This window comes from Sparus aurata, chromosome 8 (assembly GCF_900880675.1).
Source record: "Sparus aurata chromosome 8, fSpaAur1.1, whole genome shotgun sequence".
Lineage (NCBI taxonomy): Eukaryota > Metazoa > Chordata > Actinopteri > Spariformes > Sparidae > Sparus > Sparus aurata.
Window position 1 is genome coordinate 23,294,158 of NC_044194.1, and position 16,948 is coordinate 23,311,105.

At 41.3% G+C, this 16,948-nt stretch overlaps 2 protein-coding genes across 3 annotated transcripts in view; both read right to left on the bottom strand.

Annotated features, from left to right (window-relative positions):
* Window positions 1-423: 423 nt before the first annotated feature.
* Window positions 424-8,552, bottom strand: LOC115586107 (high choriolytic enzyme 1-like). The gene is made up of 8 exons (XM_030424885.1): window positions 8,422-8,552; window positions 7,866-7,911; window positions 7,533-7,685; window positions 3,737-3,854; window positions 2,103-2,281; window positions 1,699-1,780; window positions 631-766; window positions 424-517 (listed from the first exon to the last, which is right to left on the bottom strand). The coding sequence occupies exons 1-7, from the start codon at window positions 8,494-8,496 to the stop codon at window positions 640-642; spliced, it is 780 nt and encodes a 259-aa protein (XP_030280745.1). The 5' UTR covers window positions 8,497-8,552; the 3' UTR covers window positions 424-517; window positions 631-639.
* LOC115586108 (high choriolytic enzyme 1-like) overlaps window positions 424-16,948 on the bottom strand; it is a 29,797-nt gene continuing 13,272 nt past the window's right edge. For both annotated transcript variants that reach the window (XM_030424887.1, XM_030424886.1), the window contains exons 6-9: window positions 16,772-16,853; window positions 15,490-15,609; window positions 631-646; window positions 424-517 (exon numbers count right to left, since the gene is read on the bottom strand). In XM_030424887.1, the coding sequence (XP_030280747.1) occupies window positions 640-646; window positions 15,490-15,609; window positions 16,772-16,853 (209 nt within the window). In that variant the 3' untranslated portion in view covers window positions 424-517; window positions 631-639. The remainder of the gene's footprint in view (window positions 518-630; window positions 647-15,489; window positions 15,610-16,771; window positions 16,854-16,948) is intronic.

The window sequence follows — 16,948 nt, forward strand, 5'->3', positions numbered from 1 at the left end:
CAAATGATTTCCTTCACTTTAGAAGCAGTTGTTTGATTCAGTGTTTGACGTCCAGTGTGTAATTCTTTGTTATATTTAGTGGTGTAGTTGCAGGTTGCAACCATCTGAACACCCCTCATCTCTCCTTCCTTTAGGCCATTTTGGGGTACTGTAGAAACAAAACAGTGCAATATATCAGACTCTGTGGAAGACAACCCTCTGTAGATTCAAAAGATTAATTCTAAGGTAACGAAAAGACAACAATTCTTATTTACAGATGGTTAGACACAAATGTATTTTGTAATATCATATTCAATTTCTGCCCCCAAATCCTTCACACTGGAGATTTAATATATACAGACTCTGCTGCTTTGAGACTTCAATTGCTCAAACTTCAGTTTTGAACTCCAAAAGTGTCTGAAAGTGCAAAAATGACCAACAAGGTTTTAATGAGATGGTTTATTGTCAATAATGTCTTGTTAAAGTGTGAGAAAACATTGTCAGAATGTTGTCACGTTGTCAGGGTTTCTTATGTCACCTATTGGGAAACACAACCAACATGTCAATGGAAGCAACAAACAAAGAAACAAAAAGTCAATCCAAGCCAAAAATGTGATTTATACAGGCAACAGAGGTAAAACGTGTACAAACCGAGTGTGTTTAACATCTGTACAGAGTGTTCAGTCTGATGATGTCATTCCTGCTCATCTCGGTGGCTGTGCCAAATTCAACGTTGGCGTTGGGGATAGGAACCATGGTGGGCTGGTTGTTCGCGGAGAAGGCGTACCTGCAGTCAATGAAGAGAACAGAGGTTGAATTATTTTTTGTTGTATATAAAATAAAAACGTTGTATTGTTTAAAGGTTGTTGTTTAATGTTTTTGATTTAAAATGACTACAATATAACACACAGTGATGAAGACAAAGGTCAGAACTGTACCGTAAATGTACTTTGTCATAAGTACAAGTAAAAGAACATTGTAGGTATATTTACGTGTTTTTATACAGTCCACCGATTAATGGCCGGGCGATTACTATAGTTATCAACTAAATGTAGTGGAGTAAAAAGTGGAGTGATATTTGCCTTCAAAATGTTGAAGAGTGAAAGTACCTAAAAATTGTATTTAACTACAGTATTTGAGTAAATTTACTTAGTTACATCCCATCACTGATAACATGGATAGGTGTAATACATACACAAACACATCTACAGCCAACAGACCGTCTCAATTAAACAACAAAATGTGCTGTCTGTTCATTCTCTCTGCAACGACAAAAAAAAGTCTATCAACAGGACAATACTGTTTGACATGACATAGCCATGGTTCATGTTTGGGTTACGCTCAAAAGACTTGGTAAGGTTTAGGGATAGGATGGATAGAGTATCAGTGTAATAATATAGTTGTTACTTGGTAGAATTTTTGTATGAATAAGCGAAAGGTCCAAAGATAACATTGACAGCTCTAGGGAAGCTTTGTTCTGAAATGACGACTCAGCGTGCCGCTCTGAACCAATCATTTTTATACTGTCTCTTTGTAAAAAGCAAACTCAGGTCGATAGCTCATCTATTTATAAGAAAAGTAGGTCAGCTCAAGTCCACACCTCTGGTAAAAGTTACTTTTACTATAAGTAAGGGGACAAAGTTTCATGATCAAAAATCATAAAACCAATCAATGTCATTCTGAATAAAGAGATGTTAAAAGAACAGAAGCCTTGTCAACCTGTGGTACTGCATGACAGAGTTGTAGTCGTAGGGAGTGTTCAGGTTCAGAGTGTTGAGCTTGTCGAAGGCGTACGCCAGACCTGAGAGGAGAAAAATCACAACAACTGGTCAGAAAAGACAGAAAACCATGTGGTAAAGGGCATTTGAATCTCGAGTGAGTAAGAACTCAGCACATATGATATCAGACTGAATATATTAGGGTTTTTTAACTGTTGCAGTCACAATTCTCCTTCAGACGTACAGTAATAATGGGTGTTTTTCACTGCTCATAGGCAAAAATATTATTCTACTCATTGAGAAAATATTCAGCAGATGAAGTGGTAAACAGCCCCAGATTTGTGCATTAGGATCGTTTTACTGCGGTGTGTGTGTGTGTGTGTGTGTGGAGGCCAAAGAACACACCAGGCTGGATGTTCTCCCACAGGACCCGGATGTACTGGTCCCTGTCGGAGCGGCACTGCTCGTGGTTGAAGCCGAGGGCGTGGAGCAGCTCGTGCTGGACGGTGTTGTGGTAGAGGCAGCCCTGACGGTCCAGGGACAGAGTCTGGGAGTAACCACGGCGGCCAACGTAGGAGTAACAGCTGCATTGGTGCAATGAAATGAAAAATGAGTGATAGCCAAAGCAGGTAGGGATAGCTCATAGCAAAAAGAGTGACATCTTGAGGCAGGACCTGCGGTTTCAAAAAGTTACCCATCTGAAGAGGACAACTGTGATTTCACTGCACAGTGCTGTGTGACATACGTATTTTTTTTTATTTTGTTCTTGTTTTAACCCCTCAACAAGTTTTGAGCTCAATCATAAAAAATATAAAATTATAAGAACACAAATAATTTATTTCGAGTACTTGTTAAGATACAAATAATCACTACTCAGTGCTCTGAGTATTTTATTTTGCTCTGGTTTTAACCCCTCAACAAGTTTTGAGCTCATAAAAGCTTTAGTTTCAGGTCCATGAAAAATTTAAAATGATAAAAACCAAAATAAATTATTTCAAATACTTGTACAGATACAAGATACACAATACAAATAGGGAGGAGCAAGAACACCTTTATCTGTACCTGTCCAAACAACTACATTATCTGGGACATAATTCGATAGTGGATTTGACTAACTGGAAGTTTGTCAATTTTTTCCTGAATTGACAGGGTTTATCAATTTAGGAAAAAAAAATCTATTTCAGAACGGTGTCCAATTGACTCAACTCGACTCAACTAAACTTTATTTATAAAGCACTTTTAGCAGCCATAGCTGGGAGAAAGTGCTGTAAATAAACAAGAAATAGAACATAAAAACATTAAAGACAATATAAAAAACAATAAAACATTAACAATTTTAAAACAATAAAAACAATAAAACACTAAAACAAAAGCAGAGTCTCATGCTGGGCTGAAAGCCGAGGAATAAAATAGGTTTTAAGATGAGTTTTAAAAAGGGACAGTGAGGGGTCTTGTCTGATGTGTAGCGGGAGGACGTTCCACAGTTTGGGACCGACAATAGAAAAAGCTCTTTCCCCTCTGAGCTTCCGCTTAGACCTCGGTACCTCCAGGAGCAGCTGGTCAGCTGACTGGAGGCACCGGGCAGGAGCGTAGGGATGGAGCAGCTCAGAGAGGTAAGGCGGGGCAAGACCAATTAAAGATTTAAAAACAAATCTTTAATTGGTCTTGCCTGCCTTAACTCTCATTAGCACCCCCAGTTCTTACATCAGCGAGGATGACACTCATATCTGCACTGGATACTCGTTTCAGAGTATTTACTCAGCCCTCATACAAAAGTTTTCAAGGATCCCAATTATGTCGGCATATGTTCAAAACATAATCAAGAATATTTTCATATCACTGTATGTGGTATGACAAACTGTGCAATGTGACTTTCCCTTTGTTTGTTTGAAAGGGTAAAAGACACCTTTAAAGTAAACATTTTACCTGTGATAGCTGATATCAGTTGCCATCCATTATCTTACATTTCATAAAAATACAAAGACAGGTTTGATTTGATAAACTGAATGTAGTTTACACAGACACACACAGTGTATTACCCGCTGTCTGACTGGATGTTCAGGTAGTCTCTCTGGCCGCTGTATGGGATGAAGCGAATGCAGGACACGTCCCTGAAGGACTCCAGGCCACGCTCAATGATTGAGCGCTCACGAGAGGCTGAGGCATGCAGGTGAGAAGACACACAGGTGTAATACACAGGGTTCGTACGGGTGCTTGAAATCCTGGAAAGTGCTTGAATTTCAATGTTGTGTTTTCAAGGTCTGAAAAGTGCTTGGATTTTAGTTTTAGTGCTTGAAAGTGCTTGAAATTATAACTCTGTGTCTTAGCAACTAAAAATAAAATCAGTCTGTGTGTATCATCACACACGCAGCCTGGTAACAATAGAGAAGGATGGCTGACGAGAAGGTGAATTTGATGCAATTTGGACTGATGACACATTCAATATTAATAAACTTTGATGAATAAGCGAAAAGCTTATAAAAGTTTATGTCAAAAAAGAAAAGTACAAGGTGCTCTCAGGTCTCTCTTTGTCCCGGGGCAAGTGTACCTGAAGAACGCCAAGTGGCTTCCCTTTTTTTGGATAAAACTTTGTGTTCTCCTTTAATTTCTAAAGTTTTTGCTATCATGAAACATCATTTTAGATGTTTACAGCATAATGCAATTGTGATAAAAAGTGAAAAAATAATCATGAGTATATATATTCCTGTGGATATGTATTTTACCCCAGCGATAAGGTGCTGGAAAATTTTGTAAATTACCCTTAAAAGTGCTTGAAAAGTGCTTGAATTTGACCTTGAAAAATGTGTACGAACCCTGAATACAGACACAAACACATCTACAGCGTACAGACAACAAAATGTGTTGTCTGTTCATTCTCTCTACAACTACAAAGAAAGTCTATCAACAGAACTTCACGCTGTGTTTTAAGCATCTTAACATGCTCCACATCTCACACCAGAAGTTATGCAACATCAGCAGACACCTTAGCACACAGCACTGTAGCGTGTATGACTCAAAATGAATAAAAAAGTAGTTAAAATAGTGTGTTTGTGCAAGCAGCTACTTACCTGTTTGTTGACATCCGCGTCTTCCGGTAGCTAGACCAAACTAGCGTATCCATCGAGTGTGCACTTAACAGGCTTAACAGGCTATTGTAAGGCTCATGGCTCATGACAGGCTGTAACATGGACATGTACATTATGAACATAAACACGAAAATGCTGGAATACGTTTCCGTCTCCGCCAGTGAGGGAGTAAGTGCACGCTCGACGGATTGACTAGTTTGGTCTAGCTACCGGAACACACGGATGTCAACAAACAGGTAAGTAGCTCCTTGCACAAACACACAGTTTTAACTACTTTTTTATTCAGTTTGAGTCATACACGTTACAGTGCTGTGTGCTAAGGTGTCTGCTGATGTTGCATAACTTCTGGTGTGAGATGTGGAGCATGTTAAGATGCTTAAAACACAGCGTGAAGTTCTGACCCCATGCAGTTAGCGTTCAATGCTACATCTCCGTTCACGGAGCTCTGTAATGGCTGGACCAAATTTGTTCGCGTCTTCGGTACTCGCAAGTCAAGGGTAGCTTGAGCAATGAAGCTGCATGTTTAAATCGACCGAAGTTCTCCTTTAAGGTCAAGTAATGATAGTGGCTACCGTTTTAAAACTCTGATCCTCATTTTTATGTGTCCTGCGAAGCTGACAGTCTTCAGTGACAGTGATGACAAAAGGAATTTACTTTCAGCAAAACCAAAATCTTCTCCTACACATAACCAAGTCATTTAGCTGTAAGTTGCAGATTTACTATTGCCAGTGATGGAATATTATCAAGTACCTTTACTCAAGTTTTGTAATTACGAGGGCTGACCTCCAATAGTCGACAATTCGACGATTCGATTCGGAGAGGTTTGATTCGACTATGAACCTCGTAGTCGAATGGTCCAAAAATGTTGTTATGTAAACAAGACCGTACTTTTTGGCTACATGGGGGTGCCCACGGCCGCTGAGCATAAATTGTTACATAGAATGTCTTTTTTTCGTTATATAAAAGCCTATTTTGATACAAAATCTACCTACTTTCTGTTAATAAAGAGTTCAAAATGATGTGTGCGTTTAAACGGTAGTCTTAGCTTCTTACTACGTATTAATAAATCACCCACTGCAGTTGCACAATCCAAATGAGCGGAGGTGAGCAGCACACTACAGGACCGTTAGCATTTACGGATTTATTGGCTCACAATGGCTACTAAGGCCCCGTCCACACGGGCGAACTGCTGCTGCGACTCACACTCAACTCAAGGCAAGTAAGATGCAAGAAAGCTCGATATCTTCTGCGGAACGAACACGAGCATATAGTCCGCCACTGTTGTTGTTGTTGTTATGAGACTTTGCGGGGTTCAGAGGTCAGAGGCAAGAGGTCGAGGGGTGGGGCGATGGCGTCATCGTTTTGGAAAGTATGCGGATTCGCCATCCCAATAAAATAAAATGATAAGATTTTCAGATTTAAATTATTTGAATTACTTTCTTTTTTCAGTGCCAATACTTGTTTCAATGCCAATACAACTGTTTTCAATACAAGTGTTACAATGACAATGTTTCTTTTTTCAGTACTGGTTTTGTTTTCAATGCCAATTTTTTTTTTTGATGCCAAATTTTAAAGTCACCATTCTGGTATCCATATGTTTTCGCCTGAGGATTTTCATAGTCGAATCAGACTCGTCAGATTTTGCGGTAGTCGACTGATCGTCAAACTTTTTTTTTTTTTTTTTGATAGCAGGCTCCAAAAACGCAGCCCTCCCGTTGTGTGGACCGGTACTACTACCACACTCCATAGGCATATAGGAGCGGGGCTCGGGAGCTCCGGGACAGAACCAGATACACAGAGACTTGGACACATCAGGAGAGAGCATGAAGAAAAGTCCGCGAGGTAGTTGGACTCTGTGTTGCTCAGAGACGGCTGGCACACGGGCCCTAAATGGTGTATTATGGCTGGGCCGTCCAGCCCCGCCTTCCCGCAGGCTGCTGCCATCACCTTCTCAAATGATATGCAAACCACGCTCTACTTGCCCCTCCCCTCAGGCCCCTCCCTCTCGACGCCAAAACAGTGACAGAAAGTTGAAACTGAAAATCAGTGACACTGAAAAAAAATGACATTGTAATGTCATTGAAAAATACTAAAAAATCCCAATAAAATAAAATGATAAGATTTTCGGATTTGAATTATTTGAATTACTTTCTTTTTTCAGTGCCAATACTTGTTTCAATGCCAATACAACTGTTTTCAATACAAGTGCCAATTTTTTTTTTTGGATGCCAAATTTTAAAGTCACCATTCTGGCTCCATAAAAACAGCCCTAGTAATTACACAAGTGCAACTTTGTGGTATTTGTACTGTATTTAGTATTTTAATTTTCTGATATTTTATACTTTATATTGTGCCAATACTGCACTTTTTAATTCACCATGTTTACTTGATATATTTGGTTACAAATGTGCAGAGAGGGTTAGGGTTAAGTACTATTCATCTGGGTGATTTTCAAAGTAATATGACACCTTTACTTTTAGTCAAGTGTGACTTTTTGGCACTTATGTCTGATGGTAACATGTGCATGGAATGAGACCATGTTTGTTTTTACAAGTAGGTTCAGAGTGTCGAGCTTGTCGATGGCATACGCCAAACCTGAGAGGAAAAAGCTACAGCAACACAGTTGACAGAAGGGTATATCACACAGTTGGCATGATACTGGGTACGGCCACTAGAGGGCACTGTCCTGTGAACTGTTTGGTCGCTTCCTGAAACAAATAATGTTATTCTTCTGAATTTGTTTACTTACTGAAATGTGAGGCGATGAAGTAGGGCACATAGACCCATCCATCAGCAGATTTGGGCCACATGCAGCCGTTGGAGGTGCAGGAATCAGCGTTTCTGTCATTTTCATTGTCGTAAGCGATGTCATCAATGACTAAGGGTTCCCTATCTGAACGAACTGTAGGAGGAGGACATAATAGGACTTAGTGAGAGTACTGATGACTGATGAATGATACTGATAATGAGCCAAACTTAAAAAAACAAAGAAAATTTGCTTATGGACCAGATTGTACAACAATGTTTATCAATGTACACTGCCCCGCTTATGTGAACATAAATAAGAATAAATGGGTCTCACCAACATCCTTGTTTGCCCTCCACAGGCGCTCAGAGACAGACACCTCCTTAATCAAGGAGATAACATCGCACATTAGTCATGACTCCATTGAAAAAGTTAAATGTGTTAATGTAGAGTGGTGCTTTCAAGGAACTTTAAAGGAACAGTTCAACAGAAAATTAAAATTAAGTCATTATCTACACAATCCAATGTCAATGAAAAGTCAGCAGAAGTTTCATAGTCCACACAACTTTTCTACAGCGTTGCAGCATTCTGATAAGTATCTGAAGTAGCTGGGGATTGGTTTTAAAGGTTATGACCCCCCCCCCCCCCCCCACACCAAAAATTCAGGGGGACTCTTCCTTTAATCTATATTTTACCTAAAAGTTTTTTGCATAATTTCACACCCTCCCTTTTAATTTAGCACATCTATGGGATGTGAATTATGATTTTAAATGTAAAATTCAAAGAACAGAATCAAAGGCAAAGCAAAAACAAGATATTTCAGTAAGAAGTCACACATTTAATCCTCACTTAATCTTAAGTGGAAATCAAATCTTAACAAAAATACTCTCACCTTCTCTTCAGCCCAGGAGCAGTCAGAGACCACAAGGAGGACGAGGAGGCCTACTGTGCACTTGAAGAAAGCCATGTTACCAGCCTGCAGGAGTACAGTGTTAACACCTGGATGCTGCCGCTGCAGTGGCTGTTTATAGTTGTCAGTATATCTGTCAACTACTTAAAAAAAACACCACCTGAGTGATAAGATGCACATTGCCTTGAAAACATGCTGCCGATTCCCACCTTAACTAAGTTTTTAAAAAAGATTGCTAGTGGTGGCAAGAATTATTCTGGAAAAAACATGTGACCTTGTGAAACTGAAGGCCAAAGACACCTGTTTAATGAATGGATGCTGGGCTTTGTAAAACAACTAAATGACTAACAAACTATTCTCCTTGTTCTCTACTCTCCTCACCCCCCCTTCGTCCTCCTCCCTTACTGCTGATGACTTTGCAACTTACTTTCGCAAGAAAATAGAAATGCATCAGCTCCTCATTTACTCCTATGCCCATCCAGAAAGTATCTCCAACCCTCACGTCTGACGGCCTTACGTGCTTCAGCCCTCTCTCGTCTGACATCCAGTGTTGGGGAAGTTACTTTTAAAAAGTAGTGTTTGCGCGTTACTCGTTACTTCTTAAAAAAGTAATCCCTTACTTTACTTAGTTACCCTCTATGGAAAGTAACTTTTAACGTCACTCGTTACTTTTACGTCTCATTTCCTAAATGTGTATAGGCCTACATAAAGTTCTACTATGGAGGACAGGTATTTCTTTTGTGCTCTTTATCATGAAAAATGCCACAGAGCACTTGACAAGAAAAACAAGAATACAAAAAATAATACCAGCCTCGATGCATCTTATGGGCATGTAGGTGAACACAAAACACATAAATATATAACTCTAACATTACACAGGCTACACCGAAATTGGTGCAAAGCTACAGTGCAAATTGTATCAATAGGCTAAGACAACATGATGAAAACCTCAAAATGGCTCATATGTCTCGAAACAAAACACGCCTCATCTAAATCTAACAGAAAAAGAATAACTTCAAAATGGCTCAATGTTGATGGCTTGTGTAAATAAAATAAAATGGCATAAGACAGCTTGGAGCAGGGTTTGACATAACCCATGGCCCGCCGGCCCGAGCCAGTAAAAGTAGGTGCACGGCATGTCGATTGGTCAGTCACTGGCCTGTCCTGGAGTTCCAGGCAGTTTATGTGAAACAATTGCATCTGTGGGCTCCATGTGCCATTTATTATTCTGCCCTCGCAGGTGGCTCCCCAGCCCGCTAGAGAGGCGTCCGTAGTAATGGCCTTTCTGATCAGGATAGGTCCCATGGTTCCCATCCAACTCCTGTTGTCAGAAAAGTTGTGCGTCTCCAAGGGCGCAAAGCCAGGATGCACACCGTGGGGATTGAGACCTGGCGCTGTCCGTGGCATGTCGGGTTTAAGTTGAGTGATGCCACCCACCGCTGAAAAGGTCTCATGTGCAAACGGTCAAGCGGAATGACCGTCAAGGCCGATGCCATTAGCCCCAGCAGTCTGAGACATATTCTGAACTTTAGCCACGTCTCTCTGTGAAAAAGTGTCAGACAAGCCCAAAAGGCTTTCCACCCTCTCTGCTGACAGACGCGCTCTGTGTGCGAACGAGTCCAGAGACAGACCGATTAATGTGATGTTCTGAGTTGGGAACAAAACACTCTTTTCCAAGTTCACCGTGAAACCCAGGGCGGCCAGATGTGACGTAGGCAGTCTGGTGTGAGCCTGAATTTGTTTGGGAGACTGTGATGCTAGAAGTCAATCGTTTATGTATGTCGCTAAGCGCATTCCCCTCTCTCTTAGCGGGGCAATGGCCACTTCGGTGCATTTCACAAACACCCGTGGACTTAATGAAAGGCCAAACGGGAGCACTATATACTCATATGTTATGCCCTGGGAAGCAAATCGGAGATATTTTCTGTGCGGGGTATAGATAGGGATGTGAAAGTATGCGTCCTTCAGGTCTATGGATATGAACCAGTCGCCTGGGTGCACAACTCTTATCAGAGCTGTGTGCGTCAGCATCCTGAACTTGTACTTTCTCATGTATTTGTTCAGAGCACGCGGATCTAATATGGGTCGCAGGCCCCCGCCTTTCCTTGGGACCAGAAAATACCTTGAATAGAAACCGCTCTGTCTCTCTTCCAGCAGTACTATTCGGATAGCTCCTTTGATCTGCAGAGAGTTGATTTCCTCCTGCAGAATACAAGCTTTTTCCCCCTGCGCCCTCGATTGCGAAACCATGTTGAATCTGGGTGGGCCACCTAGCTCTCTCTTGAGTGACCATCAGGGCCATGGGTCTTCCGGAGGCTTGGACAGCGCGCCTGTGTAGACGCAGGCAGAGGTCCGTGACCACGCACACTTCATCCCACAGGGCTGGGGCAGGAGAGGCTGACATCTCATCCTGTAGCTCAGCCTGGTAGGCCAGTAGCAGCGATGATGCGTTCAGGGCCCTCACCGACATGGCCACTGCTTTGTAGCCCTTTTAGTTCAGTGAAGACTGAAAACACTCGGCCTTTGACGGGAGAGCAGGGCTCGCTGCTGTCATGGTGGACTTGTTCAAAGGGTGGAGGTGGGAGGAGAGCAGAGGCTCGACTGGAGGGAGGTGGGAGAAAACTTTCTCTTCCATGTCGGCCCAGTCCAGCGCCGAGCAGTGTTGGGGAGTAACGAATTACATGTAACGACGTTACGTAATTTAATTACAAAATGTACGTAATTGTAATCCGTTACATTACTGGGAGAAAATATGTAATTAAATTACAGTTGCTTTTGGAAATTTCAATGATTACAACTTAAGTTACATTTGAAAAATCGCCGCAAAAGCTCGGATTTATCAAATAGTTTTTCGCCCCCCCTGGATTCATGTTTGTTTTTAGTTTTTTTCATATTAACATCCTCCTTCCAAAACTGACGCTTGTGATTGGCTCTCTCTGGTCATGTGCCATTCGACTCAACCGACAAACCGTACAGTGGCAGTCTCAGCAGCAACAGTGTCGGCGGCGGACAAGATGTTCCTGGGCTGGAAATACGAAAAACACTTAATACAGACAACCCAGCTAGATCAACATGGTAACTTATGCTTAGCTCATAACCTGGTCCCGACCAGGTTCTGTTCAGATTTTAATCATAAAATCGGCTATAAAAGCGCCGCTGTGTCACTATTTAACTCATTTACAGCTGGCGTCACCTTTACTTTGAAAGTCCAGTGGAGCTGGATCAGAACGGAGCATTTGTACGGAGGGAGAGATCGCGCTGATCCGATGCTGTTTACTTTCTCTCTGAGCGTGTCCGCCTACAGATGTTCAGCTGAGGGGATACGCTGCTCAGCTGTTGATCCGACTCGCGTCAGGAGGTCATTTATTAGGCTATAGCCTATTTACTTTTATATACAGTCAGTCACCACTGAAAGAAGTTGTGCGCTCGCAGCAGGACAGATAATTTAACTTAATGTGGCCATGAATAAATTAATTGTTTCGCCTGTTATGTGTTGCCCAAACGCAAATCTTGAGTAGGTCTACTCTGTTTTCTCACATTTAAAAAGGTCTTTGTACAGAGACAACATGAGATTTGCTTGTAGCTACAGCACCTAAAAAACCCACTGTAACCTATTTTCAAAGGCAAACCCAGCCTCGCTTTCAATAAAACACACACTGGCATTTTATAATTGCGATCAGTGAAATATATATGAAAACAACATAAAACACAGTTTAAAACAACAGTTGTTGTTGCTCTAAAGCTTCATATTTAAAAGCAGCTCAGTGTAGAGCTGTCAGAAATTAAAATCAGCCTCCTCTTGTCATATTTGCAGCAACACTGTTGCTTCAGGCTGTGATCAGGCTTTTTTGTATCGCTCATACTCTCTCCATTAAAACAACCTGCTCCTCATGGCTGAAATCAGCCCGTTGTCGCTCCATTTAGTGAGGAAGTGAGCCTCCTTCGCCGTACAGGCCTAAGGTCAGACTCATAATATATGGTTAAACCTTTGAACTGAAAGGTCTATCACACTATAGGTCTTAAAATGTGAAAATGGTTAGCAGTTGAGAGATTTCATTCAAAATTAAGAAAAGTAATCAAAATGTAATCAAATGTAATTAGTTACATTACTTTGAGAAAGTAATTGAAATAGTTACACTACGATTACATTTTCAACAGGGTAACTTGTAATTGTAACCAACTACATTTCCAAAGTAATCTTCCCAACACTGGCGCCGAGCCTCCCTGGACGAAGTTCTTGGTGAAAAGAGGATCGCTCCAGGACCGGGTTGCCTCCTCCATGCACTCAGGGAAGACCGGCAGGAACTGTCTGGTAGAGGATTTGACCTTGGGCAGCCTTCTTTTACCTTGGGCAGCCCTCATAACGAGACGTGGTGGCCTCGGAGAGGGTTTCCGGCCACGCGATGCCAAGCTTTGCAGCTCTCTTGCAGACATCGTGCAGGTCCGAACTGGCGGATGGGTTTGGAGACCCGCTGCCTGACTCGCCCCCGGGCAACGGCTTTGCAGCCATCGAGGGGGTAAAGGAGCAGTCCAGGTCCTCGTCATCATTGTCAAACCCGAGGCTAATGCACTCATCCCCCGAGTCGAAAGCATCTCCCGCGATGTCGCCATGTTCGCCATCAGGCAGGCTTCGGGGTCATCGTGGTCAGTTAGTGGAGCAATAGCATCGAGCTGTTCGCCCCAGCTGGCACCCGTAGGGATGACGGGGGGTTGGTTACCCCCATCATGGGGTCCACTGTCGACAGGCTAGCTTGGCGTGCTAGTCTGCGTTGGCGGGTCTTAATGGACAGGCGTGCGCAATGCTCACAAGAAGCCGGGGATGCTAGTGTGGTGTGTTGCAGCCCAAGGCACGCAGCATAAACAGAGTGGTTGTCTGCCCCCGATATCTTGTCACACAAATCCTTGCCGGTAGCTTGACGTCTTCCATGGTGAGGGAAGGTACAAGCTCCAACATATTGTTAGCTCGGTAAGGGGTGGAAGCAGCTACTGTTTGGGGACAGTCTAGCTGTTAACACTCAGATAGCTTTGCAGCTTCAGGTAACGTAGCGTTCGTGGACCGAGTAGTTAGCTCGCACTGTGAACTGTATGCTAGTTCAGCTACACCTGCTGTCTGAGAGCTTGCTTCTGGGAGCGGGAGAAGAAGTTTAAGATCAAATAGTTGACGTTGCGCCCAGCTTTATAAGGAGGTCCTCCTTATAAAGCTGGGCGCAACGTCAACAATTTTCACAATTTTATTTTCACAATTTCAATTTTCACAGCTGGCGCCCCCTTGTGGCCACAGCATGACACTGGTTCTGACTGTGCGTGTCACTATAGATGTAGAGATATACTGTAGATATCTTATGGCAAACGCGAACCATGGCTGGCTTGACCGCAGTACAGAACTGGACATGGTGGTGATTTCCCCGCTATTTCTGAAAACATGTACCACAGTATATGCTACCAACACAACCTTCACACTCTCCTCTTGTCTCTTCTCTTGCGCTAGCGCCGAGTATGTACACCGCCCTCTAACGATTTAGATGCGTAGCACGATCGGTCAGACTGGGGGCTGAAGAAGAAGAGAAGCCAATGACGTCACTCTCCTGGTTTGCGAATTCAAATTGAATTTTGGACTCTTTTTTGCGGGGGCGGGCATAAAAACGAAAAAGCAATGTCCTCTTTGTTTTCTTTTTAGCTGTGTGACAAAATGAGCAGTCTTGAAGAAGAAAATTAAAATGCAATGTGGATGATTTATTATTAATTTTATTTATGAGTCAAATAATGAAATGAAATGAAATGAAAAAGCCTTTCTGCTAATGCATTTTAATTTTCAAATCTGACATTTCAAATTGAATTTTGGTAACTACTTGCAGGGGCATCTTTTGAAAATGAAATTGTCCTTTTCTTTTTCAGTTAAATTAAGTTACAAAATTAGCAGTCTGGAAGAAGAAAAAGAAAATTTGGATGATTTATTATTTATTTCATTTATAAGTAAAAAAGGCAGCTATATTCTGAAAATGAAAACGCATTTCTGTTAATCCATTTCAATTTGAAATATGGTGCAGATTTGCTTCCATAGAAGCTTCACATCCAAAAGCAACAGAGTCATATTATCATCCCGTGGAAGTCATGCTTGTGTCCACCTAATGTTGTCCAATATTTATAGACTTTACCGACTCCTGAGAAAAATATCTGGCTCTTCAGCTGCCTGACGTTCCACTTTCTTCACCAGCTAATCTCTGCCTGTCTGTCTGCTGTTTGACGTTGGGCACGTAGTGTACAGTGGGTTTATTCATTATTTTTTAGGGGAAGTGAGACTGAGCCAGACATTAAATGTACCCTAAAGCATAAACAATGAGCTCAAATTTTGTTAAAAAGAGTTGGGTGAGTTCAAATGATTCCTTTCACTTTAGAAGCAGTCGTTTGATTCAGTGTTTAACGTCCAGTGTGTAATTTTTTGTTATATTTAGTGGTGTAGTTGCAGGTTGCAACCATCTGAACACCCCTCATCTCTCCTTCCTTAAGGCTGTTTTGGGGTTCTGTAGAAACAAAACAGTGCAACATGTCAGACTCTGTGGAAGACAACCCTCTGCTCTGTAGATGCAAAAGATTAATTCCAAGGTAAATAAAAGACAACAATTCTTATTTACAGATGGTTATACACAGATGAAATGTATTTAGAAATATCATAACTTCTGCCCCCAAATCCTTCACACTGGACATTTAATATATACAGACTCTGCTGCTTTGAGACTTTAATTGCTCAAACTTCAGTTTTAAACTCTGGATTGTAGTCCAAAAGCGTCTAAAAGTGCAAAAACGACCAACAAGTCTTTACTGTTTGACGGTTTATTGTCAATAATGTCTTGTTAAAGTGTGAGAAAACATTGTCAGAATGTTGTAACGTTGTCAGGGTTTCTTTCGTCACGTATTGGGAAAAACAACCAACATGTCAATGGAAGCAACAAACAAACAAAATGTCAATCCAAGCCAAAAATTTGATTTAGAGAGGCAACACTTACAGCAACAGAGGTAAAACATGTCTACAAGCCGAGTTATGGGTTACATCTGTACAGAGTGTTCAGTCTGATGATGTCATTCCTGCTCATCTCGGTGGCTGTGCCAAATTCAACGTTGGCATTGGGGATAGGAACCATGGTGGGCTGGTTGTTCGCGGAGAAGGCGTACCTGCAGTCAATGAAGAGAACAGAGGTTGAATTATTTTTAGTTGTATATAAAATAAAATAGTTGTATTGTTTAAAGGTTGTTGTTTAATGTTTTTGATTTAAAATGACTACAATATAACACACAGTGATGAAGACAAAGGTCAGAACTGTACCGTAAATGTACTTTGTCATAAGTACAAGTAAAAGAACATTGTAGGTATATTTGCGTGTTTTTATACAGTCCACCGATTAATGGCCGGGCGATTACTATAGTTATCAACTAAATGTAGTGGAGTAAAAAGTGGAGTGATATTTGCCTCCAAAATGTAGAAGAGTGAAAGTACCTCAAAATTTTACTGAACTACAGTACTTGAGTAAATGTTCTTAGTTACATCCCATCACTGATCACATGGATAGAGTATCAGTGTAATAATATAGTTGTTACTTGCTAGAATTTTTGTATGAATAAGAGAAAGGTCCAAAGATAATGTCGACAGCTCTGGGGAATCTTTTGCTTGACATGCCGCTATGAACCAATCCTTTTTATACTGTCTCTTTCTTAGAAGCAAACTCAGGTCGATTGCTCATCTATGTATAAGAAAAGTAGATTCCTTGAATCTCATTGCCAACTAGTCAAATACTGATGCTGTGGGGTGGCGACCATCTCGGCCAACAATCCTAATGCATCGATATTTGAGGAGTTGGGAATGAGACTCAAAAATCAACTTGAAAAAAATCTGCCTCTTACGAATTGGACCTTTAAGTTTGAAAGTCAAGTCACCTCTCTCCTCCCTAAGATACTGCAGTCTTACCTGCGGTACTCTTGTCGTACTTCTTTATAAAGTGACTATATTAATGGTCAATTTTTCAGTAAAAACACAATGTATAAGTATATTTCTTGATCACTTCTCACTTCTCTCCCTGTCCCTTTTAAACACACTGAAATATAGTGTAGAAATATAAACAAACAGAAAATACAAAATTAAAAAGGTCTTCTGAGTCATCATGTCTCAAGTCTTTAAATTAAAGTCAAATCTCAGGTCAAGGTCAGCTCAAGTCCACACCTCTGGTAAAAGTTACTTTTACTATAAATAAGGAGACAAAGTTTCATGATCAAATAATCATAAAACCAATCAATGTCGTTCTGAATAAAGAGATGTTCAAAGAACAGAAGCCTTGTCAACCTGTGGTACTGCATGACAGAGTTGTAGTCGTAGGGAGTGTTCAGGTTCAGAGTGTTGATCTTGTCGAAGGCGTACGCCAGACCTGAGAGGAGAAAAATCACAACAACTGGTCAGAGAACTCAACTCAACTCAACTTTATTTATAAAGCGCTTTAAGCAGCCATAGCTGGAACAAAGT

What these genes read in the sequence shown, in the direction of transcription:
- LOC115586107 (XM_030424885.1), bottom strand. Translation starts at nt 8,496, where the DNA reads ATGGCTTTCTTCAAGTGCACAGTAGGCCTCCTCGTCCTCCTTGTGGTC. An exon ending in CTTCATCGCCTCACATTTCA is followed by an intron (nt 3,855 to 7,532) that starts GTAAGTAAACAA and finishes TGCATGCCTCAG; the next exon opens with CCTCTCGTGAGCGCTCAATC. An exon ending in TCTGTCATGCAGTACCACAG is followed by an intron (nt 767 to 1,698) that starts GTTGACAAGGCT and finishes CATTGACTGCAG; the next exon opens with GTACGCCTTCTCCGCGAACA.